The sequence below is a fragment of the Pseudophryne corroboree genome, chromosome 9, assembly GCF_028390025.1.
Source record: "Pseudophryne corroboree isolate aPseCor3 chromosome 9, aPseCor3.hap2, whole genome shotgun sequence".
In the NCBI taxonomy this organism is placed as follows: Eukaryota; Metazoa; Chordata; class Amphibia; order Anura; family Myobatrachidae; genus Pseudophryne; species Pseudophryne corroboree.
Window position 1 is genome coordinate 4,423,876 of NC_086452.1, and position 25,910 is coordinate 4,449,785.

The 25,910-nt window shown below is 48.7% G+C and overlaps 1 protein-coding gene across 2 annotated transcripts in view; it reads left to right on the forward strand.

Annotated features, from left to right (window-relative positions):
* PODN (podocan) overlaps positions 1-22,921 on the forward strand; it is a 213,581-nt gene extending 190,660 nt beyond the window's left edge. For both annotated transcript variants that reach the window (XM_063938900.1, XM_063938899.1), the window contains exons 8-11: positions 218-875; positions 3,885-4,033; positions 4,112-4,287; positions 21,535-22,921. In XM_063938900.1, the coding sequence (XP_063794970.1) occupies positions 218-875; positions 3,885-4,033; positions 4,112-4,274 (970 nt within the window). In that variant the 3' untranslated portion in view covers positions 4,275-4,287; positions 21,535-22,921. The remainder of the gene's footprint in view (positions 1-217; positions 876-3,884; positions 4,034-4,111; positions 4,288-21,534) is intronic.
* Positions 22,922-25,910: the final 2,989 nt, after the last annotated feature.

A 25,910-nucleotide genomic window follows, 5' to 3' on the forward strand; every position in this document is an offset into this window, starting at 1 on the left:
ACCCAGCGAATAGCTCCCCGGCCAGCAGTTACCCTAAGAGGGAGGCAGAGAGGGGTTATATCCCCAAATCCAGCCTGGATGATGAAACTAGAGGATAGAGAAAAAACTTTTCAAATGAATAAAACAATCCCAGTAATCCGCTGTCTGACGTTTGTATTTTGGCGATACCATTTATTACAGACCAGCTCTGACACTTTTTGTATCCATGTCATTGTAGGCGACTGACCAGGCTGGAGTACCTGGATCTCTCCAGCAACAACTTCACCCACATTCCCAGTGGGCTCCCACGTAACATTGTCATCCTGCACCTGGAGAAGAATTCCATCCACTCTATATCTGAGGATGTTCTGACTCAGATAAAGAACCTGGAGTACCTCCTGCTGCACAATAACAAGCTGAGAGCGTGGGGAATCCATCCATCAGCCTTTCTGGGGCTAAAGAAGCTTCACACTGTCCACATGTACAACAACCTGCTGGAGAAAGTGCCCTCAGGACTGCCCCGCAGGGTGAAGACACTCATGCTGCTCCATAACCAGATCACCAGCATCTCCAAGAATGACTTTGCCACCACCTACTTCCTGGAGGACCTGAATCTGAGCTACAACAAGATCATAAGCAGCGCGGTCCATAGAGACGCTTTCCGGAAACTCCGGCTCCTCAAGACCTTGGAGCTGTCGGGGAATAATTTGAAGTCTGTCCCATATGGGCTTCCAAAGAACCTAGAAGTTCTGAGACTGAAGGAAAATGAGATCAGCTCGGTGCCGCAGGACACGCTGGCTGGGATGTCAAAGCTGAAGGAACTCTATCTGCGCAACAATAAGCTCAAGATCAACTCTATTTATACTGGGGCCTGGTCAGAGCTCAGCAGCCTCCAGGTGAGAAGGCTCATAGCATGGAAGGCGGTGGCCTCGTCCTACCACCCTCATGATGATCTGCAAGTCTATTCTCCTGAGCAGGAGTTACTCATTATCTATAAGTATACATAACCGTGTAACGAGAATACGCATACTAACACAGCAAGTTCTACATAGTGGTCTAAGTGCAAGGAGATATCTGATGCTGCTAGAATTGCTGTGGCCTCCATGCGGCCTATCACACCTCATCTTACAGTCATGGGAATGACGGACGGGGCTATACCCTCATCCTGGTTCTCACCTCTTTCCCTGTTATAGCAATAAGCGTTCTCATTCAGTGGAACTGTGCTGTGTTATGCAGTGGACAGGAGACTGGTGTACATGGGGCTGAGGAGTATATGGTGGGCAGGAGACTGGCGTACATGAGGCTGGGGGCTGAGGAGTATATGGTGTGCAGGAGACCGGTGTACATGAGATTGGGAGCTGAGGAGTATATAGTGGGCAGGAGACTGGTGTACATGAGGCTGGGAGCTGAGGATTATATGGTGGGCAGGAGACTGGTGGACATGGTGCTGAGAGCTGAGGAGTATATGGTGGGCAGGAGACTGGTGTACATGGGGCTGGAGGCTGAGGAGTATATAGTGGGCAGGAGACTGGTGTACATGAGGCTTGGAGCTGAGGAGTATATTTTGGGCAGGAGACTGGTTTACATGAGATTAAGAGCTGAGGAGTATATGGTGGGCAGGAGACTGGTGTACATGGGGCTGGGAGCTGAGGAGCATATAGTAGGCAGGAGACTGGTGTACTTGAGCCTGGGAGCTGAGGAGTATATGGTGGGCAGGAGACTGGTGTACATGGGGCTGGGAGCTGAGGAGTATATAGTAGGCAGGAGATGACGTACATGGGGTTGGGAGCTGAGGAGTATATGGTGGGCAGGAGACTGGTGTACATGGGGCTGGGAGCTGAGGAGTATATAGTAGGCAGGAGATGACGTACATGGGGTTGGGAGCTGAGGAGTATATGGTGGGCACGAGACTGGTGTACTTGAGGTTGGGAGCTGAGGAGTATATGGTGGGCAGGAGACTGGTGTACATGAGGCTAGGAGCTGAGGAGTATATGGTGGGCAGGAGACTAGTGTACTTGAGGTTGGGAGCTGAGGAGTATATGGTGGGCAGGAGACTGGTGTACTTGAGGTTGGGAGCTGAGGAGTATATGGTGGGCAGGAGACTGGTGTACTTGAGGTTGGGAGCTGAGGAGTATATGGTGGGCAGGAGACTGGTGTACATGAGGCTGGGAGCTGAGGAGTATATGGTGGGCAGGAGACTGGTGTACATGGGGCTGGGAGCTGAGGAGTATATGGTGGGCAGGAGACTGGTGTACATGGGGCTGGGAGCTGAGGAGTATATGGTGGGCAGGAGACTGGTGTACATGAGGATTGGAGCTGAGGAGTATATGGTGGGCAGGAGACTGGTGTACATGGGGCTGGGAGCTGAGGAGTATATGGTGGGCAGGAGACTAGTGTACATGAGGCTTGGAGCTGAGGAGTATATGGTGGGCAGGAGACTGGTGTACATGGGGCTGGAGGCTGAGGAGTATATAGTGGGCAGGAGACTGGTGTACATGAGGCTTGGAGCTGAGGAGTATATTTTGGGCAGGAGACTGGTTTACATGAGATTAAGAGCTGAGGAGTATATGGTGGGCAGGAGACTGGTGTACATGGGGCTGGGAGCTGAGGAGCATATAGTAGGCAGGAGACTGGTGTACTTGAGCCTGGGAGCTGAGGAGTATATGGTGGGCAGGAGACTGGTGTACATGGGGCTGGGAGCTGAGGAGTATATAGTAGGCAGGAGATGACGTACATGGGGTTGGGAGCTGAGGAGTATATGGTGGGCAGGAGACTGGTGTACATGGGGCTGGGAGCTGAGGAGTATATAGTAGGCAGGAGATGACGTACATGGGGTTGGGAGCTGAGGAGTATATGGTGGGCACGAGACTGGTGTACTTGAGGTTGGGAGCTGAGGAGTATATGGTGGGCAGGAGACTGGTGTACATGAGGCTAGGAGCTGAGGAGTATATGGTGGGCAGGAGACTAGTGTACTTGAGGTTGGGAGCTGAGGAGTATATGGTGGGCAGGAGACTGGTGTACTTGAGGTTGGGAGCTGAGGAGTATATGGTGGGCAGGAGACTGGTGTACTTGAGGTTGGGAGCTGAGGAGTATATGGTGGGCAGGAGACTGGTGTACATGAGGCTGGGAGCTGAGGAGTATATGGTGGGCAGGAGACTGGTGTACATGGGGCTGGGAGCTGAGGAGTATATGGTGGGCAGGAGACTGGTGTACATGGGGCTGGGAGCTGAGGAGTATATGGTGGGCAGGAGACTGGTGTACATGAGGCTTGGAGCTGAGGAGTATATGGTGGGCAGGAGACTGGTGTACATGGGGCTGGGAGCTGAGGAGTATATGGTGGGCAGGAGACTAGTGTACATGAGGCTTGGAGCTGAGGAGTATATGGTGGGCAGGAGACTGGTGTACATGGGTCTGGGAGCTGAGTATATGGTGGCATGGGGCTGTATATGGTCAGTATGGAGCAATACTTGGAGGTCAGGGGTCTCTGTATAACATATTACAGCATTGTGCATGTCCTCCTGCATCATGTAACACATAACACGCATGACTTACATTCAGCTCTACTGGGTGACATTACATCTGATCTGGCCCTTCGGTGCGCACGTCTTTGAGTGTGGCCCTCTATTATATAATACACATCCTGGGATCACACATGTAAGGAACCGTGTGACACAGTAGATATAAATGTGGCTCCATGATCAGTTGTCTATGTCTCCTGTCGTCAGAATCCACAACGTCCATAGTGTAAAGCGTCCTGTCTGAGGGTAACCGATGACGTTCTGCTCATATCTGTACATGTCATTGGTTTGTGTCTGCGAATATTAAACATAATGTAACTGAATCTCAATATTTGATCATTGAATATAGAATAGATATATACTGTATTTATGTTCTATTGCTTTCAGCTGCTAGATTTGTCAGGAAACCATCTGTCCTACGTACCGCCCGACCTGCCGGAGTCCCTGGAATACCTGTACCTGCAGAATAACAGGATAGTGACCGTGTCTGACAGCGCCTTTGAATCTACCCCTAATATAAAAGGAATCTTCCTCAGGTAGCCGAAGCTGAAGCATCCCGGTTATAAATGAGCATAACATGAAGTCACAGACAATGATTCTTTATGTCTCTGTAGGTTCAACATGCTGTCCCCTGGCTCAGTGAGCGAGAGCGCCTTCCAGGGCCTAGACAAGCTGCAGGTCCTGGACATTGAGAGTAACCTGGCCGTGCCTAAAGTCTCTGCCAAAAAGGAGGAACAGAAAGAGGATGATGAAGAGGAAGATGACAGGAAAAGATGAAACATAACTCTAAGTAAGTATAGAGAATACCTATATCTACAGTGCATCTGGAAAGTATTCACAGCATTTCACTTTTTCCACATTTTGTTATGTTACAGCCTTATTCCAAAATGGAATAAATTAATTTTCCCCTCAAAATTCTACACACAATACCCCATAATGACAACGTGAAAAAGATTTTTTGAGATTTTTGCAAATTTATTAAAAAGAAAAAACTAAGAAATCACATGTACGAAAGTATTCACAGCCTTTGCTCAATACTTTGTTGATGCACCTTTGGCAGCAATTACAGCCTCGAGTCTTTTTGAATATGATGCCACAAGCTTGGCACACCTATCTTTGGGCAGTTTCGCCCATTCCTCTTTGCAGCACCTCTTAAGCTCCATCAGGTTGGATGGGAAGCGTCGGTGCACAGCCATTTTCAGATCTCCCCAGAGATGTTCAATTGGATTCAAGTCTGGGCTCTGGCTGGGCCACTCAAGGACATTCACAGAGTTGTCCTGAAGCCACTCCTTTGATGTCTTGGCTGTGTGCTTAGGGTCGTTGTCCTGCTGAAAGATGAACCGTCGCCCCAGTCTGAGGTCAAGAGTGCTCTGGAGCAGGTTTTCATCCAGGATGTCTCTGTACATTGCTGCATTCATCTTTCCCTCTATCCTGACTAGTCTCCCAGTTCCTGCTGCTGAAAAACAACACCGCAGCATGATGCTGCCACCACCATGCTTCACTGTAGGGATGGCATTGGCCTGGTGATGAGCTGTGCCTGGTTTCCTCCAAACATGACGGTTGGTATTAACGTCAAACAGTTCAATCTTTGTCTCATCAGACCAGGGAATTTTGTTTCTCATGGTCTGAGAGTCCTTCAGGTACATTTTGGCAAACTCCAGGTGGGCTGCCATGTGCTTTTTACTAAGGTGTGGCTTCCTGCTGGCCACTCTACCATACAGGCCTGATTGGTGGATAGCTGCAGAGATGGTTGTCCTTCTGGAAGGTTCTCCTCTCTCCACAGAGGAATGCTGCAGTTCTCACAGAGTGACCATCAGGTTCTTGGTCACCTCCCTAACTAGGGCCCTTCTCTCCCGATCACTCAGTTTAGACGGCTGGCCAGCTCTAGGAAGAGTCCTGGTGGTTGCAAACTTCTTCCATTTCCGGATGATGAGGGCACTGTGCTCATTGGGACCGCAGGAGATATTTTTCTGTACCCTTCCCCAGATTTGTGCCTTGAGACAACCCTGTCTCAGAGAAAAGGATAGGAGTAAAGTATCACAAGGCGCCACAAATTTAGTGTGTAATACTAAATTTAGACCATACGTCCCTTCTATGGCTGAATTCAATTTCAGAAATCCAGGCTTTCCACCTCATTCATTGATCAGATATATCCGCATATATGTAAGATAGAGGGGAAAATGTGCAGACAGCATAAAAATTTAATAAAACATCATACAAGATATAAACATACAACAAGTATGTATTAAAACAATGGCAGCCACAGTAGATCCACAGATAATTACCAGATGGTCTGAGAACCTAGAAAAAAGTTCTCAAACAAGCTCTTAAATCACCAACAACCACCCGGATCTGGAAACTGGGAAAAGGAACCTGGTTCTTATTGAGCCGGAGCTGCTGAAGATGGCTGGTGTAGATAGTAAGATAGCCAGTCTCAGAGGTCTACAGACAATTCCTTTGACTTCTTGCTTGGTTTGTGCTCAGACATGCACTGTCAAGTGTGGGACCTTATATAGACAGGTGTGTTCCTTTCCAAATCATGTCCAGTCAACTGAATTTACCACAGATGGACTCAAATTAAGCTGTAGGAACATCTCAAGGTTGATCAGTGGAAACAGGATGCACCTGAGCTCAATTTTGAGCTTCATGGCAAAGGCTGTGAATACTTATGTACATGTGATTTCTTAGTTTTTTCTTTTTAAACTTTTTTCACGTTGTCATTATGGTGTATTGTCTGTAGAATTTAGGGGGGGGGATTCATTTATACCATTTTGGAATAAGGCTGTAACATAACAAAATGTGAATAAAGTGAAGCGCTGTGATTACTTTCCGGATGCACTGTATCTATCTATCTATCTATCTATCTATCTATCTATCTATCTATCTATCTATCTCTCTATCTATCTCTCTATCTTCATAATATATTGATCATAATATATCTCTGTATCCATCTCATGTATCTATCTATCTATCTATCTATCTATCTATCTATCTATCTAGCCATAAACTATGAACTGCAGAGACATTTGGAATCCCGGCTGTCCAGGACACATTTACATCTTGGGATTCCCGATACTGGACTGAGGTATAAAAGGGAGCTGCACCAGAGACTGTGTGCTCTCTGTTCCAGAGAAACAACAATTGTGAGCTGGTTTTAGGAGACTTTGGGTCCTGACCAGGCTTATACGGCAGAGCTGTCAGCAATGGACTTCTTGAAGAAAGGCCAGCGAAAGATACCCAGCCAAGGTGTATTCTCCCTCTGGAGCTGTCCCAGGCATGCGGTTGATGTGAAGGTTGGAGCCCGGTGATTTGTCGGTGATGCGCCCTACCCTTGCGGGTAGAGGACCATCAGGCCACATGATCAGCAAATGTCTCAGCAGTACCTCTCCCATTGGCAGCTCACCCACCGGAGTCTCACAGCTGTGCCGCTGTCCATGCTCGCGCACTGTCTGAGGTGACTCTTGACTGTCAGGGGGTGGAGGGTTCCTGTGTGTGGTGTTTATAATAGTTGTAGTGTTGATGGTAATTGATATTAATGCTACCTGTATATAGTGTACATAGTGTGGTGACGGTTTACATGTATACCTACACTGTGTGTAATAAAGGTGCTTTCTCTAACGTCCTAAGTGGATGCTGGGGACTCCGTCAGGACCATGGGGTTTAGCGGCTCCGCAGGAGACAGGGCACAATAATAAAAGCTTTAGGATCAGGTGGTGTGCACTGGCTCCTCCCCCTATGACCCTCCTCCAAGCCTCAGTTAGATTTTTGTGCCCGGCCGAGAAGGGTGCAATCTAGGTGGCTCTCCTGAGCTGCTTAGAATAAAAGTTTAAGTTAGGTTTTTTATTTTCAGTGAGTCCTGCTGGCAACAGGCTCACTGCTACGAGGGACTTAGGGGAGAGAAGTAAACTCACCTGCGTGCAGGATGGATTTGCTTCTTAGGCTACTGGACACCATTAGCTCCAGAGGGAGTCGGAACACAGGTCTCACCCTGGGGTTCGTCCCGGAGCCGTGCCGCCGACCCCCCTTGCAGATGCCGAAGTTGAAGAGGTCCAGAGGTCCAGAAACAGGCGGCAGAAGACTTTCAGTCTTCATAAGGTAGCGCACAGCACTGCAGCTGTGCGCCATTGTTGTCAGCACACTTCATACCAGCGGTCACTGAGGGTGCAGGGCGCTGGGGGGGGCGCCCTGGGCAGCAATGTATTATACCTTTTTTATGGCTAAAATACATCACATATAGCCCTTGAGGCTATATGGATGTATTTAACCCCTGCCAGATCTCACAAACTCCGGGAGAAGAGCCCGCCGTTTTAGGGGGCGGGGCCTATTCTCCTCAGCACACGGCGCCATTTTCCTGCTCAGCTCTGCTGTGAGGAAGGCTCCCAGGCTCTCCCCTGCACTGCACTACAGAAACAGGGTTAAAACAGAGAGGGGGGGCACTTATTTGGCGATATGATTACATATGTGAAAATGCTATAAGGGAAAACACTTGTATAAGGGGTTGTCCCTGTATAATTATAGCGTTTTTGGTGTGTGCTGGCAAACTCTCCCTCTGTCTCCCCAAAGGGCTAGTGGGGTCCTGTCCTCTATCAGAGCATTCCCTGTGTGTGTGCTGTGTGTCGGTACGTGTGTGTCGACATGTAGGAGGACGATGTTGGTGAGGAGGCGGAGCAAATTGCCTGTATTGGTGATGTCACTCTCTAGGGAGTCGACACCGGAATGGATGGCTTATTTAGGAATTACGTGATAATGTCAACACGATGCAAGGTCGGTTGACGACATGAGACGGCCGGCAAACAAATTAGTACCTGTCCAGGCGTCTCAGACACCGTCAGGGGCTTGTAAAAACGCCCATTTACCTCAGTTGGTCGACACAGACACAGACACGGACACTGACTTCAGTGTCGACGGTGAAGAAACAAACGTATTTTCCTTTAGGGCCACACGTTACATGTTAAGGGCAATGAAGGAGGTGTTACATATTTCTGATACTACAAGTACCACAAATAAGGGTATTATGTAGGGTGGGAATAATCTACTTGTAGTTTTTCCTGAATCAGATAAATTAAAGTGTGTGATGATACGTGGGTTTCCTCCGATAGAAAATTATTGGAGGTATACCCTTTCCCGCCAGAAGTGAGGGCGAGTTGGGAAACACACCTTAGGGTGGATAAGGCGCTCACACGCTTATAAAAACAAGTGGCGTTACCGTCTCCAGATACGGCCGCCCTCAAAGAGCCAGCTGATAGGAAGCTGAAAAATATCCTAAAAAGTATATACACACATACTGGTGTTATACTACGACCAGCAATCGCCTCAGCCTGGATGTGCAGCGCTGGGGGGGCTTGGTCGGATTTCCTGACTGAAAATATTGATACCCTTGACAGGAACAATATTTTATTGACTATAGAGCATTTTAAGGATGCATTTCTATATATGCGAGATGCGCAGAGGGATATTTGCATTCTGGCATCGAGACTAGATGTGATGTCCATATCTGCCAGACGATGTTTATAGACACGACAGTGGTCAGGTGATGCAGATTCCAGACGGCACATGGAAGTATTGCCGTATAAAGGGGCGGTCCATCGGACCTGGTGGCCATGGCAACAGCTGGAAAATCCACTTTTGTTACCCCAAGTCACATCTCAGCAGAAAAGGACACAGTCTTTTCAGTCTCAGTCCTTTCGTACCCATAAAGGCAGGCGGGCAAAAGGCCAGTCATATCTGCCCAGGGTTAGAGGAAAGGGAAGAAGACTGCAGCAGGCAGCCCATTCCCAGGAACAGAAGTCCTCCACAGCTTCTGCCAAGTCCGCAGCATGACGCTGGGGCCATACAAGCGGACTCAGGTGCGGTGGGGGGTCATCTCAAGAGTTTCAGCACGCAGTGGGCTCACTCGCAAGTGGACTCCTGGATCCTACACGTAGTATCCCAGGTGTACATTGGAAATTCGAGACGTCTTCCCCTCACAAGTTCCTGAAGTCTGCTTTACCAACGTCTCCCTCCGACAGGGAGGCAGTATTGGAAAAAAAGTTCACAGGCTGTATTCCCAGCAGGTGATAATCAAAGTACCCCTCCTACAACAAGGGAAGGGGTATTATTCCACACTATATTGTGGTACTGAAGCCAAACGGCTCGGTGAGATCTAAAAGATTTGAACAATTACATACAAGGGTTCAAATCAAGATGGAGTCACTCAGAGCAGTGATAGCGAACCAGGACGATATGGTGTCACTGGATATCAGGGACGCTTACCTACATGTCCAAAATTTGCCCTTCTCACCAAGGGTATCTCAGGTTCGTGGTACAGAACTGTCACTATCAGTTCAGACGCTGCCGTTTGGATTGTCCACGGCACCCCGGGTCTTTACCATGGTAATGGCCGAAATGATGATTCTTCCTAAAAGAAATATGGACGCTTTCCTGATAAGGGCAAGGTCCAGAGAACAATTGGCGGTCGGATTAGCACTATCTCAAGTAGTTCTACGACAGCACGAGTGGATTCTAAATATTCCAAAATCGCAGCTTTTTCCGACGACACGTCTAATGTTCCTAGGAATGATTCTGGACACAGTCCAGAAAAGGATGTTTTCTCCCGGAGAAGAAGGCCAGGGAGTTATCCGAGCTAGTCAGGATGGAACCTCCTAAAACCAGGAAAAGTATCAGTGCATCATTGCACAAGGGTCCTGTGAAAAATGGTGGTTTCTTACAAAGCGATCCCATTCGGTAGATTTCACGCAAGAACCTTTCAGTGGAATCTGCTGGGAAAATGGTCCGGATCGCATCTTCAGATGCATCAGCGGATAACCCTGTCTCCAAGGACAAGGGTGTTTTCTTCTGCGGTGGCTGCAGAGTGCTCATCTATGAAAGGGCCGCAGATTCGACATTCAGGACTGGGTCCTGGTGACCACGGATGCCAGCCTGAGTGGCTGTGGAGCAGTCACACAAGGAAAAAATTTCCAGGGAGTGTGATCAAGTCTGGAGACTTCTCTCCACATAAATATACTGGAGCTAAGGGCAATTTACAAGGCTCTAAGCTTAGCAAGACCTCTGCTTCAAGGTCAGCCGGTATTGATCCAGTGGGACAACATCACGGCAGTCGCCCACGTAAACAGACAGGGCGGCACATGAAGCAGGAGGGAAATGGCAGAAACTGCAAGGATTCTTCGCTGGGCGAAAAATCATGTGATAACACTCTCAGCAGTGTTAATTCCGGGAGTGGAAAACTGGGAAGCAGACTTCCTCAGCAGGCATAACCTCCACCCGGGAGAGTGGGGACTTCAGCGGGAAGTCTTCCACATGATTGTAAACCGTTGGGAAAAACCAAAGGTGGACATGATGGCGTCCCGCCTGAACAAAAAACTAGACAAATATTGCGCCAGGTCAAGGGACCCTCAGGCAATAGCGGTGGACGCTCTGGTAACACTGTGGGTGTACCAGTCAGGGTATGTGTTCCCTCCTATGCATCTCATACCAAAAATACTGAGAATCATAAGAAGGAGATGAGTAAGAACGATACTCGTGGTTCCGGATGGGTCAAGAAGGACTTGGTACCCGGAACTTCAAGAGATGCTCACGGAAGAACCGTGGCCTCTACCTTTAAGAAAGGACCTGCTCCAGCAGGGGCTTTGTCTGTTCCAAGACTTACCGCGGCTGCGTTTGACGGCATGGCAGTTGAACGCCGGATCCTGAAAGGGCATTCCAGATGAAGTCATCCCTACCCTGGTCGAAGCCAGGAAGGATGTAACCGCAAAACATTTTCACCGCATTTGGCGAAAATATGTTGCGTGGTGTGAGGCCAAGAAGGTCCCTACAGAGGAATTCCAACTGGGTCGTTTCCTACATTTCCTGAAAACAGGACTGTCTATGGGCCTAAAATTAGGGTCCATTAAGGTTCAAATTTCGACCCTGTCGAATTTCTTCCAGAAAGAACTGGCTTCAGTGCCTGAAGTTCAGACGTTTGTAAAAGGGGTACTGCATATACAGCCTCCTTTTGTGCCCCCAGTGGCACCTTGGGATCTCAATGTTGTTTTGAGTTTCCTAAAGTCACATTGGTTTGATCCACTCACCACTGTGGAATTAAAATATTTCACATGGAAGGTGAAGATTCTATTAGCCCTGGCTTCAGCCAGGCGTGTGTCAGAATGAGCGGCTTTATCATATAAAAGCCCTTACTTAATTTTCATTCTGACAGGGCAGAATTGAGGACTCGTCCTCAATTTCTCCTTAAGGTGTTTTCTGTTTTTCACATGAACCAACCTATTGTGGTACCTGCGGCTACTAGGGACTTGGAGGACTCCAAGTTACTTGACGTTGTCAGGGCCCTGAAAATATATGTTTCCAGGACGACTGGAGTCAGAAAATCTGACTCGCTGTTTAGCCTGTATGCACCCAACAAGATGGGTGCTCCTGCTTCTAAGCAGACGATTGCTCGCTGGATTTGTAGTACAATTCAGCTTGCACATTCTGTGGCAGGCTTGCCACAGCCAAAATCAGTAAAAGCCCATTCCACAAGGAAGTGGGCTCATCTTGGGCGGCTGCCCGAGGGGTCTCGGCTTTACAACTTTGCCGAGCTGCTACTTGGTCAGGGGCACACCCTGACTGAGGAGGACCTGGAGTTCTCTCATTCGGTGCTGCAGAGTCATCCGCACTCTCCCGCCCGTTTGGGAGCTTTGGTATAATCCCCATGGTCCTGACGGAGTCCCCAGCATCCACTTAGGACGTTAGAGAAAATAAGAATTTACTTACCGATAATTCTATTTCTCGTAGTCCGTAGTGGATGCTGGGCGCCCATCCCAAGTGCGGATTGTCTGCAATACTTGTACATAGTTATTGTTACAAAAATCGGGTTATTCTTGTTGTGAGCCATCTTTTCAGAGGCTCCTTCGTTGTTATCATACTGTTAACTGGGTTCAGATCACAGGTTGTACGGTGTGATTGGTGTGGCTGGTATGAGTCTTACCCGGGATTCAATATCCTTCCTTATTATGCACGCTCGTCCGGGCACAGTATCCTAACTGAGGCTTGGAGGAGGGTCATAGGGGGAGGAGCCAGTGCACACCACCTGATCCTAAAGCTTTTATTATTGTGCCCTGTCTCCTGCGGAGCCGCTAAACCCCATGGTCCTGACGGAGACCCCAGCATCCACTACGGACTACGAGAAATAGAATTATCGGTAAGTAAATTCTTATTTTTGTACCTTGCTATTGTGTAATCCCAGAACCCATAAAGTAACCTGGGTACCGTGCGAGAGCTATAACGGCTGCCTGATGGGCGATAGGTGAGAATAACGCACACACAGACCCGGTATACTAACATCTGGTGGAAAGCAGTGGGGATCACACAGTCTCAAAGTCAGAGCAAAGCTAGCGGTCCATATTTGTATACACCCAAGCTCTGCAGGGCAAGCAAGCCAAAGTATTGTAATGGTCCTATGCATGGGCTCTGACATCAGGGAGATTCTCATTGGCCAGCTCGGGGAGTGGGTGCAAACCCAACCTGCTGGCAGAGATGCTGAAACAGAGGGGCCCCCCCTCCGAAGGCCTGGATCAGTGGAACTGTGCATTGCTGAAGGAAGATCCAGACCTAACTAGTATGTCCTCAACATCTTGGGGGAAAGGGCCACTGATAAGCAAAGGGCCACTGTCTTGTAGTCAGTCCTGAAGTTGCTGGTGCTGGCTACCCAGGTTTTCGGGATGCCCCACCATTCAGGGAGGCTAAAACTGACATTGATACCCATCTCCAAATGTTTGAGAACTTGATGTGGCTTCACCAAGTTGGGCAAAATTACTGGCTTAAGTAGTTGGAACCCAGCTTGCCCAGGAAGGCCCTGGAAGTTTACCAAGGGTTCAGTAGCCAGGCATGCAGTGAATACACTGAGCTTAGGAATGCGCTACTGGCCCGATTCCGGAACACCACTGAGACCTGCCACCAGCAGTTCTGGGAAGCCCAGAAGAAGGAGGGGAGCTCTTACATGGAATACAGCACACACATATGATGCCTCTTCAGGAAATAGACAGAGGGAAAGCAGGTGGTTAGTGCATGGCAGATTACAGACTTGATGGTGCTATAACAACTCATAGACCAATTGCCCATTAACCTTCGTGAGTGGACTTCTGACTGCAACCTAGTCAACCTTAAAAACTGCAGCCTGAATGGCGGAATTATTCCTGGACAACCGGCCTGGCCAGAGGAACTCATCCCTTACTACTCTTGCAGGGGTGCACAGGCCCACTATACTGTCCTCCAGGCCATGAAGCACCCAGCCAAGACAGCCATTTCATAGTGGGAACCCCAAAGACCTTCACTGGCCAGCTCTGTGCCCACTAGGCAGGGGATCCGGCCACTTGCTAGACCCCATGTCTGCTACAAGTGTGGGCAGTAATGGAACTGCCCAAGAGCTCAGGCTCATCTTGTATCTGTCACCCTATAGGCGGCACTTTGACTGGCAGAGATGTGGGTGAATTAGAGTAACTTTACACTGAAGGTGATGAGGACTGTGAAGGAGTTTATGTAGTTGTCGTGGTGGTGGGCCAAGGTAGGGTTACCCAAAGAAACATATGGGGCCACATGTAGCCCATGTGGGTTGAGGGCTATGAGGTAACTGGACTCAAAGACACTGGCACCTCCTGAACCCCTGTTACTCCCGATCTATTATTTTGCCATCATGTAGGGGGTCCCTAAACCTGATAAAGGATGGATAGGAAGGTACCTTCCAGGACCCCAACAGCCCATCCTGCAGTACGCTGAACAACTGTAATCCTGGATGATGCAGGTAATGGGGCTAGTCGGGGAACACTTGGCCCAAGTCCAGCATAGCTAAAAGGAGAGGTACAACCAGCATGCCAGGGGATTGGGAAGTGGTCCTTGGGCATAAATTGATGGTCCTCATCCTAGTATGGCAAAACAAACTGCGGCCCAGCTTCCTGGGTCCATACATTGTTTTGGAGCGGAAGGCCCTGGTTAATTACATAGTGGCCCTTGACAACGAGGGCTGTCAGTGGAGCGTTTTCCACATAAACAGACTGAAGGCTTATGTAGACAGAAAACATATGGGAATATATACTAAAGTTACATTTTTATAATTTCTTATAGATTGTAAAATTATGAAATTCTAAATTGATGTTGTGTGCTGCCAGCCTATGGGAAAGACAAAGCTGGATCCCCTCCCAGACCTGTTAGAAGTCACAAGAACCGAACTTCCGGGTTCGGCAGCGCATGGAGTAGACGCGCTTCCTGCTAGCTCCGGGGGCCCGCCACCTTCTACCCCGCATACCGCCCAACTGGGCGTCCCTGCCGGTGCCTCACCAGTGCTACAGCCTCCCGGATGTCTCTCTCCGTGTTTATGGAGAAGTATCTGTCCGGAGGCATGTCTGGAAAGCCTCCCTGCTCCAAGCATGATGGGGACCGCAGCCCCACACCTAAGATGGCTGCCGCAGCAGCACTAGGTCCCGAATCTTCAGAGCATGCAGGCGCGCCTGTGGAACTACAGGTACATAAAAGACCTCTTAAGTCCTTGACTCCTGATGCGACCCCTCTCATGCCCGCTAGGTCTGCTGGGTCCACTCTCTCATATGGGCACATTGTTAAGGCTGTTAAAGAGACAGTCCAACCCTTACTGCAGGAACAGGCTCAGGCTGCAGCGTTACAGCAAGTGGTGCTGGATATTAAAAGTCAGTATAAGCAGCTTACGAAGCGTGTGGTTCACACAGAGCAAACAGTGGGCTATAATTTTCAAGATATAGTGGATTTAAAGGAATCTACTGTAAAACTCCAAAGATCTGATTTACAGGTCTTGGCGAAGCTCGACGACCTAGAAAATAGGTTGTGCAGAAATAACATGTGCCTGATTGGCTTGCCCGACTCGGTTCACGGTCCTGCTTTATACCAATTTATTCGCCATTCCCTTCCTGAGCTGTTGGATATACAATATGTCTGTATGGATCTGGTTATTGAACGGGCTCACAGAACTGGCCCTAACAGGCCCTCCAATTCCGATACCAGGCCATGTGCAGTGTTGTTTAAATGCCTGAACTTCCTCCACAAAGAAGCCCTGTGGTCGGCGTCTCATCGTAAAAGAGATTTATCATGGGAAGGGGCTAAACTGCTTCTGTTTCAAGATTACTCCCCGGAGTTAACAAGACTGAGGAAGGCTTTCTTACTGATCTGTTCTAAGTTGGTAGCTGCAGGCCGGAAATTTGCCCTCCTTTACCCAGCAAGATTGCAAATCTTTGACGGTAACTCGTTTAAAGACTTCAATACACCGGATGACGCAGAGGCCTTTCTCACTGATGAAGCTACTGATTTGGGCTGAATGTCTCTCTCCACCGTGCCTTTGACACCTTTATTCCTTAGATGCCGTTCCTGCCTACGTCTTTGTTACAGCTTGTGCATTCCCTCTGCTGTGATGTATGACGGATATTATATGTTGCTAATCGCTGTTGTATGTGACTGTTATGGTTCTGACCATCATATGTTGGTTCTTGGTTGCAGGACTTCTATAGAATAATTCCTACATCTACCAATGTGGTTGTTTACTGGTTTGTCTCTTGGAAATGCTTATTGTTGAGGTTCAGAGGTTTATTTTCCCTCATCTGTTTATGAGGCAGTAGTGGCTAGGAGCTCCTAGACTCCCAACCTTTTCTATCCTAGTCTTCCCGCCGGGAAGTCATCATGTATGTTCTGTTAGAAGATACTCTTCCTTGGAGTCTCTTCTATTGTTCTTTGTTTTTATATGTTTGTCTTGTGCCCTTTCTATCTCCTCCAAACTAGATGTGGGCACCTATAAACGCTGGTACTTTTCCTCCTCTATTGATTTCCACAAAGAATTAGAGGTGTTCTGGGATAACTATAGTAATGATAATTCTCATATGGCTCAGACTGACCCATTGACTTTCTGGCAGGCTTCTAAAGCGGTTATAGGAGGGCGTATCATAGAATATGTATCTCGCAAAAAGAAACAATTTACAGCTGACTTCAAACGCTCTCAGCAGCAACTGACTGAAGCCTACCAGAGATTGAAACAGTCGCCCTCTCCCATTTCTAAACGTTCCTACCTTGATGCTAAGGTTGCCTTTGATGTGGTTATGACCTCTCTAGGTGAAAAACATACTTTTTATAAAAATCGAAGGTTTTACCGTTTTGGTAATAAAATGGGCAAACTTCTCTCCAACTTATTAAAAGGTGCCTCGCCAGTCACACTCATTCAACCACTTAAACGCCCAGATAACACCTTAGCCTCAACATTCAAAGATATAGCACAGGTACTTACTGAGCTTTATACGGATTTGTATAGCCCCCCTCCCATTGATGAGGCTGCTAAGTCATCATTCTGGGATTCAATCACCCCCCCATAATTGCCGCCGCCTCTGGCGGCGACTATTTGTTCACCTATTACTGCTCTAGAAGTGGAAAAAGCCATTAAACATTTTAAATCACTTAAATCCCATGGCCCAGATGGCTTATCAGGGGAATATTATAAATTACTATTGCCTAAACCAGGCTTTTTCAACCAATGTGCCGTGGCACACTAGTGTGCCGCGACCAGTTGCAAGGTGTGCCGCGGAGCCAGAGCAGCTTCCTGCACCTTCAGAGTGAACTGTTGGCCCGGGCTTTTCTTAGAGGATCAGTCATCCTCCGGCCGTGACCTATGCCTTGATGACGCGGCAGTGTGATATCATAGGTCACGGCCGCCACGTCTCACCACCCAGCCAGCCCACCCACCTGCATACACATCTTCCAGTTCCCGCTTGCATACACAGATTTCCTTTCCCACCCACATCCACACCAGCCCGACCGCACCCTGCTCAGTATTCGCAGCACTCCACTATGAACTACCCCCGCCACTGAGGGACAGGGACGAGGACAGCTAACCAGTAGGGGCTAATATTTGTTGTTTTATTTCTCCTGTGGGGAACAATAGGATTTCAATAGGATTTATTTTGGGAGAATAAGAATTTATGGATTTATGGGGGGAACAAATGTGAATAATTCATGTGGGGAGCAATAGGGTTTATGTGGGGAGAAATGTGATTGATTTATGTGTGAGCAACATGATTCATGTGGGGAGCAATGTGATTGTTTTTCTGTGTAGGCCAATGTATGTGTGGATTTTTTTTTTACTGTGAGGGCCAATGTGTGTGTTTTGTTTTTTTCTGTGGGGAACGGATGGTGTGCCTTGGCAATTTTAAATTATTGTTCGGTGTGCCGCGAGTAAAAAAAGGTTGAAAATCACTGGCCTAAACTAATGATCCCTCTGACGTCAGTCTTTAATGCCATTCTGTTATCACATAAGGTCCCTTTATACTTTAATGATGCCATTATCTGTCTTCTTCCCAAGCCTGGTAAGGACCTGCACCTTCCTGGATCCTACAGGCCAATATCCTTATTGAACGTGGGCTACAAATTGCTCACAAAAATTATAGCGGATAGATTGAAAATTTTGCTCCCTACGATGGTCCACCTGGATCAAACCGGTTTTATTACTGGGAGACATTCTACAGGTAATATTCTAAAGGTTTTAGCGGTGGCGCATTGGTTGGACTCCAACGGGAACCCAGACCTGCATTTTCTCTTATCTATAGATGCCGAAAAGACTTTCAATCTAGTAAGCGGGGATCTTCTGTACACCACTCTGGCGAGGTTTGGGTTCCCGCCGGGTCTGACCAATGTTCTGCAGACTTTATATTCAGCCCCCAGCTCTCGTATTTTATGCAGTGGTTTTCTCTCCAACCCTGTATTGTTAGGAAGGGGTACTAGGCAAGGATGCCCCATATCTCCCCTATTGTTCGCAATAGCGATTGAACCCCTGACGATTGCCTTACGTAACCTACCATCATTCTCTGGAATTACTATAGCGGATCATGAATTAAAAGTCAGTCTGTTCGCAGATGATATACTGCTGTTTGTACCGCTCGGCTGCACATGCGATCGCACACTTGCACACTCCCCTATAGGCGGCGACTATCTGATCGCAGCGCTGCAAAAAATAGCTAGCGTGCGATCAACTTGGAATGACCCCCTAAGGCAAGTGTGGGAGGATGGATGAGACAACCCAATAGTTGCGCGAGAGAGGGCATACGCCACCATCGGGAAGGCGTGCTTAGTGATTGTATGGGCCATAAAGAAGCTCCAGCCTTATCTGTATGGGAAAGAGTTCATAATACTCTGAGCTGGCTGCACACAACCTCCGAGGAAAAAGGGGGACTTACAGTGGAGTTTGGTCCTCCAAACTTCTCTATCTCTCACAAAAAGTGGAAGGACCATGCCAATGAAGATGGGCTGTCCCAACAGGAGGAACCTGATCCAATCCCCACCGTGCCCAATCCAGGATTCAGCCCCCACAAACTGGATTTAAGAAGGGGGAGGTATGTGATGATCCCACCACCCACAGGGGAATCGCACACCAAAGTCGCAAGGACAACCGCAGTTCCTCTGCAATTTGATGTTCTTCTGCTACAAAATGTGTTCAGGGACATTTGGATTCCAGGCTGTCCAGGACACATTTACATCCTGGGATTCAGAATCCCTCAGCCCAGTCTGGGCAGTGGGCTGAGGGATTAAGGGAAGTTGCACCAGAAACTGTGTGAGCTGGTTTTAGGAGACTTGGGTCCTGACCAGGCTCATACAACAGAGCTACCATAAAACCTGCCAGCAATGAATTTCACTGAGGAGAGGCCAGCTAGAGATATCCAGCCAATGCACATGCTTCCTCTGGAGCCGTCCCAGACATGCGGTTTGTGTGGTGGCTAGAGCCTGGTCACTTACCGGCATGCAGTTGATGTGAAGGTTGGAACCCGGTGATTTGTCGGTGATGCGCCCTACCCTTGCGGGTAGAGGACCATCAGGCCACATGGTCAGCAAACCTCTCAGCAGTACCTCTCCCATTGGCAGCTCACCCACCGGAGTCTCACAGCTGTGCCGCTGTCCATGCTCGCGCACTGTCTGAGGTGACTCTTGACTGTCAGGGGGTGGAGGGTTCCTGTGTGGGGTGTTTATAATAGTTGTAGTGTTGATGGTAATTGATATTAATGCTACCTGTATATAGTGTACATGGGGGGTCATTCCGAGTCAATCGCTAGCTGCCGTTGTTCGCAGCGCAGCGATCAGGCTAAAAATCGGCCCTTCTGCGCATACGTATGCGGCTCAATGCACACACGCGACGTACTTTCACAACAGCCGATGCAGTTTCACACAATATCTAGCGATGCTTTTCAGTCGCACTGCTGGCCGCAGAGTGATTGACAGGAAGTGGGCGTTTCTGGGAGGTAACTGACCGTTTTCAGGGAGTGTGTGTAAAAACGCAGGCGTGTCAGATACAAACGCGGGCGTGCCTGGGGAAACGCAGGCGTGGCTGGCCGAACGCAGGGCGTGTTTGTGACGTCAAAACAGGAACTTAATAGTCTGAAGTGATCGCTAGCTAGGAGTAGGTCTCGAGCTGCTTAGAAACTGCACAATCTTTTTTTGTAGCAGCGCTGCGATCCTTTCGTTCGCACTTCTGCTAAGATACACTCCCAGAGGGTGGCGGCCCAGCGTTTGCACTGCGAGCAAACTCGGAATGAGGGCCATGGTGTGGTGACGGTTTACATGTATACCTACTGTGTGTAAGAAAGGTGATTTTGTACCTTGCTATTGTGTGATCCCAGAACCCATGAAGGAGGTGGGTACCACGTGAGATCTATAACGTATGCCTGATGGGCGATAGGTGAGAATAACGCACACATAGATCCGGTATCCTCACAATCACTGTGGAGGTTCCTGAGAGATCCAATCCCTCCAACCAATCCCTGTTCTGCTGGCTCTGAGGACTACTGGACTGACAGGGTGACCAGCGCTGACTGGGAGTAATTCAGATCCGATCGCTGCTGTGAGTTTTCACACATCGGGCGATCAGATCTGAACTGCGCATTCATATGCACCGCATTGTCTCGGCGTGGCACACAACAGCGACAGGCATCGGCGCCTAACGACGGGATGGTGCAAAAAATCCGAACACACGGGCGTTCGCAAGGTGATTGACAGGAAGCTGCCGTTTTTGGGCGGCAACTGACCGTTTTCCAGGAGTGTCCGGAAAAACGTAGGAGGGACCAGGCGTTTTCAGGGAGGGTGTCTGACGTCAGCTCCGGCCCCGATCAGCAGGAATCCATCGCAGCGGCAGAGTAAGTCCTGGGCTGCGCAGAGACTGCACAAATTGATTGTTGTGCAGCTCTGCAAAAGAAGCGATCGCACACCTCCACAGCGTTTTCCCCTCCCCCTGTAGGCGGCGACTATCTGATCGCAGGGCAGCAAAAAACGCAGCCCAGCAATGAGATCTGAATTTCCCCCATTGTCCGGCAAACGTCTGCCTGTGAATGTGAAGCAGCTGACAATGAGGATCATCTGTGCTAGCAGGTGGTGATCATCGGTGCTAGCAGGTGGTGATCATCGGTGCTAGCAGGTGGTGATCATCGGTGCTAGCAGGTGGTGGTCATCAGTGCTAGCAGGTGGTGGTCATCGGTGCTAGCAGGTGGTGGTCATCGGTGTTCGCATCAGGATGACTGGTGCTGGCAGGTGGCAATCATTAATGTTTGCACCACGATCATCTGAGCTGGCAGGTAATGAACATCAGTGGTGGATTCCCCTGTCAACTCGGCGCCCATAAACAGTGCTGCCCATACCATACAAACCCGATGACGACGCTGCTCCCAAATATACCTGGGTCCAACTAGAAGTAATCTCAATGTAAACAACAGATTTTCTGCATTTATTACCCAGTGGCCGGTAATTTCCACAATATGCTTCCTCTTCTTCTCCTCTTCTTCTTCCTCTTCTTCTCCTTTTCCTTCTCCAACTTCTTCTTCTTCTTTTTATTTGAGTCAGGTTCCCATTTGGTTAAACATATGAGAAGTGCATAGACAAAAAGGAAAAGATATTTCCATAGAACACAAACAAAATACAATATTACAAACAATTGTAATAAATATATTTGGAGTAAAGGTGGCGTATGCGGCAATGTGGTGTTTATTACAAAGATCATAAAATTCTGACCACTTTTCTTCCTAAGGTGCAGAGAAAAACATCTACAAATAAGGCTCCCTATGTGGGTTGTGCAACTTGTACATGGACAGTGAAGAGAAAAGATGTGAGTATCCCCAGTGTACATCACCATCCTGCTGCGAGACCCTGCCGTGTACAGCACCACCCTGCTGTGAGACCCTGCCGTGTACAGCACCACCCTGCTGTGAGACCCTGCCGTGTACAGCACCACCCTGCTGTGAGATCCTGCCGTGTACAGCACCACCCTGCTGTGAGACCCTGCCATGTACAGCACCACCCTGCTGTGAGACCCTGCCATGTACAGCACCACCCTGCTGTGAGACCCTGCCATGTACAGCACCACCCTGCTGTGAGACCCTCCCACGTGCACCACTTTACTACTGCGAGACCCTGCTGTGTACATCATCTTCCTGCAAGACCCAGCCGTGTACAGCACCTTCCTGCTGCGGGACCCTGACGTGTACATCAACTTCCTGCTGCAAGACCTTGCCGTGTACAGCACCTTCCTGCTGCGGGACCCTGCCGTGTACAGCACCTTCCTGCTGCTAGACCCTGCCGTGTACAGCACCTTCCTGCTGTGAGACCCTGCCGTGTACAGCACCTTCCTGCTGCGAGACCCTGCCGTGTACAGCACCTTCCTGCTGCGGGACCCTGACGTGTACATCAACTTCCTGCTGCAAGACCTTGCCGTGTACAGCACCTTCCTGCTGCGGGACCCTGCTGTGTACAGCACCTTCCAGCTGCGAGACCCTGCCGTGTACAGCACCTTCCTGCTGTGAGACCCTGCTGTGTACAGCACCTTTCTGCTGCGAGACCCTGCCGTGTACAGCACCTTCCTGCTGCGGGACCCTGCCGTGTACAGCACCTTCCTGCTGCGAGACCCTGCTGTGTACATCACCTTCCTGCTGCGGGACCCTGCTGTGTACATCACCTTCCTGCTGCGAGACCCTGCTGTGTACATCACCTTCCTGCTGCAAGACCCTGCTGTGTACAGCACCTTCCTGCTGCGAGACCCTGCCGTGTACATCATCTTCCTGCTGCAAGACCCTGCCATGTACAGCACCTTCCTGCTGCGGGACCCTGACGTGTACATCATCTTCCTGCTGCAAGACCCTGCCATGTACATCACCTTCCTGCTGCGAGACCCTGCTGTGTACATCACCTTCCTGCTGCGAGACCCTGTGTACATCATCTTCCTGCTGCAAGACCCTGCCATGAGAGAGCTGTGACCTCTTGCCTGGATTTGATGTACATTCTGGATATCTCTAGTAGATACAACACCACAGAGGACCTATAACCAAGTGACATGAGAGATCTGGTCTCCACGGACCTGCAAAAGCTGGCTTTTGTTGTATTTTTATATTATATTATAAGTAAATCTGTAGATGAGCAAAGTTTCCAGTCTGTGTAACCAGCAAAAGCTTCTAATGAATCGTGTTGTGTGGTTGGGAATAATAAGCTGAACTTGTCATACAATGGCGCTCATTCCGAGTTGATCGCTCGCTGCCGTTTTTTGCAGCACAGCGATCACGTTAATACTGCGCATGCGTATGCACCGCAATGCACACGCGCGTCGTACGGGTACAAACAGCATCGTTGCTGTGCAATGCTTCTAGCGATAAATCCATTCGCACAACCGATCGCAAGGAGATTGACAGGAAGAGGGCGTTTATGGGTGTCAACTGACCATTTTCTGGGAGTGGTAGGGTAAACGAAGGTGTGTCCAGGCGTTTGCACTTTGCAGGGCGGGTGTATGACGTCAATGCCAGGACCGGACAGGCTGAAGTGATCACAGCGGCTGAGTAAGTTCAGACCTACTCAGAAACTGCAAAAAACTTTTTCGTCCCACTCACCTGCACATGCCATCGCACCTTGCAAAGCACAATTACACTCCCCTGCGGGCGGCGACTATGCGTTTGCACGGCTTCTAAAAGTAGCTAGCGAGCGATCAACTCGGAATGAGGGCCATTATTCTTATAGCTTTCTTCCTTCTGGCGCTGTGTGGGGATGGTGGGAAATATACAGATGTGTTCACTTTCATCTATACACATGCACGAGAACGCACCGGCCCGCAGCACTGGAGCATGCGTACCATGTGATCCTATGGACCGCAGTTTGCATATGCAGTGCACCCACACGCAGTGGGCACACTAATTGAATACCCGTTGCTGCGGTTAGGATGAGAAAGGACAGATCTGTGTGTGAAATAGATGGGCAGGCATACAATGGTAATAGAAAGTTTATGAACAGTTTAGAACTTTCTGAATTTCTACATAGATGTAATATTTAGTGAGTTGAGTACATGAAAGTAGATGAGAAACTGATGGCACACACAGCAAGTACTGCACCTGCTTCCATTCACTTACTGATATAAAAAAATGCAACATTAATTTCCTTTCTCATAGAAATGTGTGAACTTCTAGTATCCAATAACTGCTGGAATCCAATTAGCCCAGCACATCGGCTTGGGGGAATTTTGGCCCCTTCCTTCTTACAGACTGCTTTAATGCATACTGTACGTACACTGGATACAGTTATTAGTGGTGCAGCACGTGATGCGTACACTGGATACAGTTATTGGTAGTGCAGCACGTGATGCGTACACTGGATACAGTTATTGGTGGTGCAGCACGTGATGCGTACACTGGATACAGTTATTGGTGGTGCAGCACGTGATGCGTACACTGGATACAGTTATTAGTGGTGCAGCACGTGATGCGTACACTGGATACAGTTATTAGTGGTGCAGCACGTGATGCGTATACTGGATACAGTTATTAGTGGTGCAGCGTACACTGGATACAGTTATTAGTGGTGCAGCACGTGATACATACACTGGATACAGTTATTAGTGGTGCAGCACGTGATGCGTACACTGGATACAGTTATTAGTGGTGCAGCACGTGATGCGTACACTGGATACAGTTATTAGTGGTGCAGCACGTGATGCGTACACTGGATACAGTTATTAGTGGTGCAGCACGTGATGCGTATACTGGATACAGTTATTAGTGGTGCAGCGTACACTGGATACAGTTATTAGTGGTGCAGCACGTGATGCGTATACTGGATACAGTTATTAGTGGTGCAGCACGTGATGCGTACACTGGATACAGTTATTGGTGGTGCAGCACGTGATGCGTACACTGGATACAGTTATTGGTGGTGCAGCACGTGATGCGTACACTGGATACAGTTATTGGTGGTGCAGCACGTGATGCGTACACTGGATACAGTTATTAGTGGTGCAGCACGTGATGCGTACAATGGATACAGTTATTAGTGGTGCAGCACGTGATGCGTATACTGGATACAGTTATTAGTGGTGCAGCGTACACTGGATACAGTTATTAGTGGTGCAGCACGTGATACATACACTGGATACAGTTATTAGTGGTGCAGCACGTGATGCGTACACTGGATACAGTTATTAGTGGTGCAGCACGTGATGCGTACACTGGATACAGTTATTAGTGGTGCAGCACGTGATGCGTACACTGGATATAGTTATTAGTGGTGCAGCACGTGATGCGTACACTGGATACAGTTATTAGTGGTGCAGCACGTGATGCGTATACTGGATACAGTTATTAGTGGTGCAGCGTACACTGGATACAGTTATTAGTGGTGCAGCACGTGATACATACACTGGATACAGTTATTAGTGGTGCAGCACGTGATGCGTACACTGGATACAGTTATTGGTGGTACGTACACTGGATACAGTTATTAGTGGTGCAGCACGTGATGCGTACACTGGATACAGTTATTAGTGGTGCAGCACGTGATGCGTACACTGGATACAGTTATTAGTGGTGCAGCACGTGATGCGTACACTGGATACAGTTATTAGTGGTGCAGCACGTGATGCGTATACTGGATACAGTTATTAGTGGTACAGCGTACACTGGATACAGTTATTAGAGGTGCAGCACGTGATGCGTATACTGGATACAGTTATTAGTGGTGCAGCGTACACTGGATACAGTTATTAGTGGTGCAGCACGTGATACATACACTGGATACAGTTATTAGTGGTGCAGCACGTGATACATACACTGGATACAGTTATTAGTGGTGCAGCACGTGATACATACACTGGATACAGTTATTAGTGGTGCAGCACGTGATGCGCACACTGGATACAGTTATTAGTGGTGCAGCACGTGATATGTACACTGGATACAGTTATTAGTGGTGCAGCACGTGATATGTACACTAGATACAGTTATTAGTGGTGCAGCATGTGGTACGTACACTGGATACAGTTATTAGTGGTGCAGCACGTGATATGTACACTGGATACAGTTATTAGTGGTGCAGCACGTGGTACGTACAGTGGATACAGTTATTAGTGGTGCAGCATGTGGTACGTACACTGGA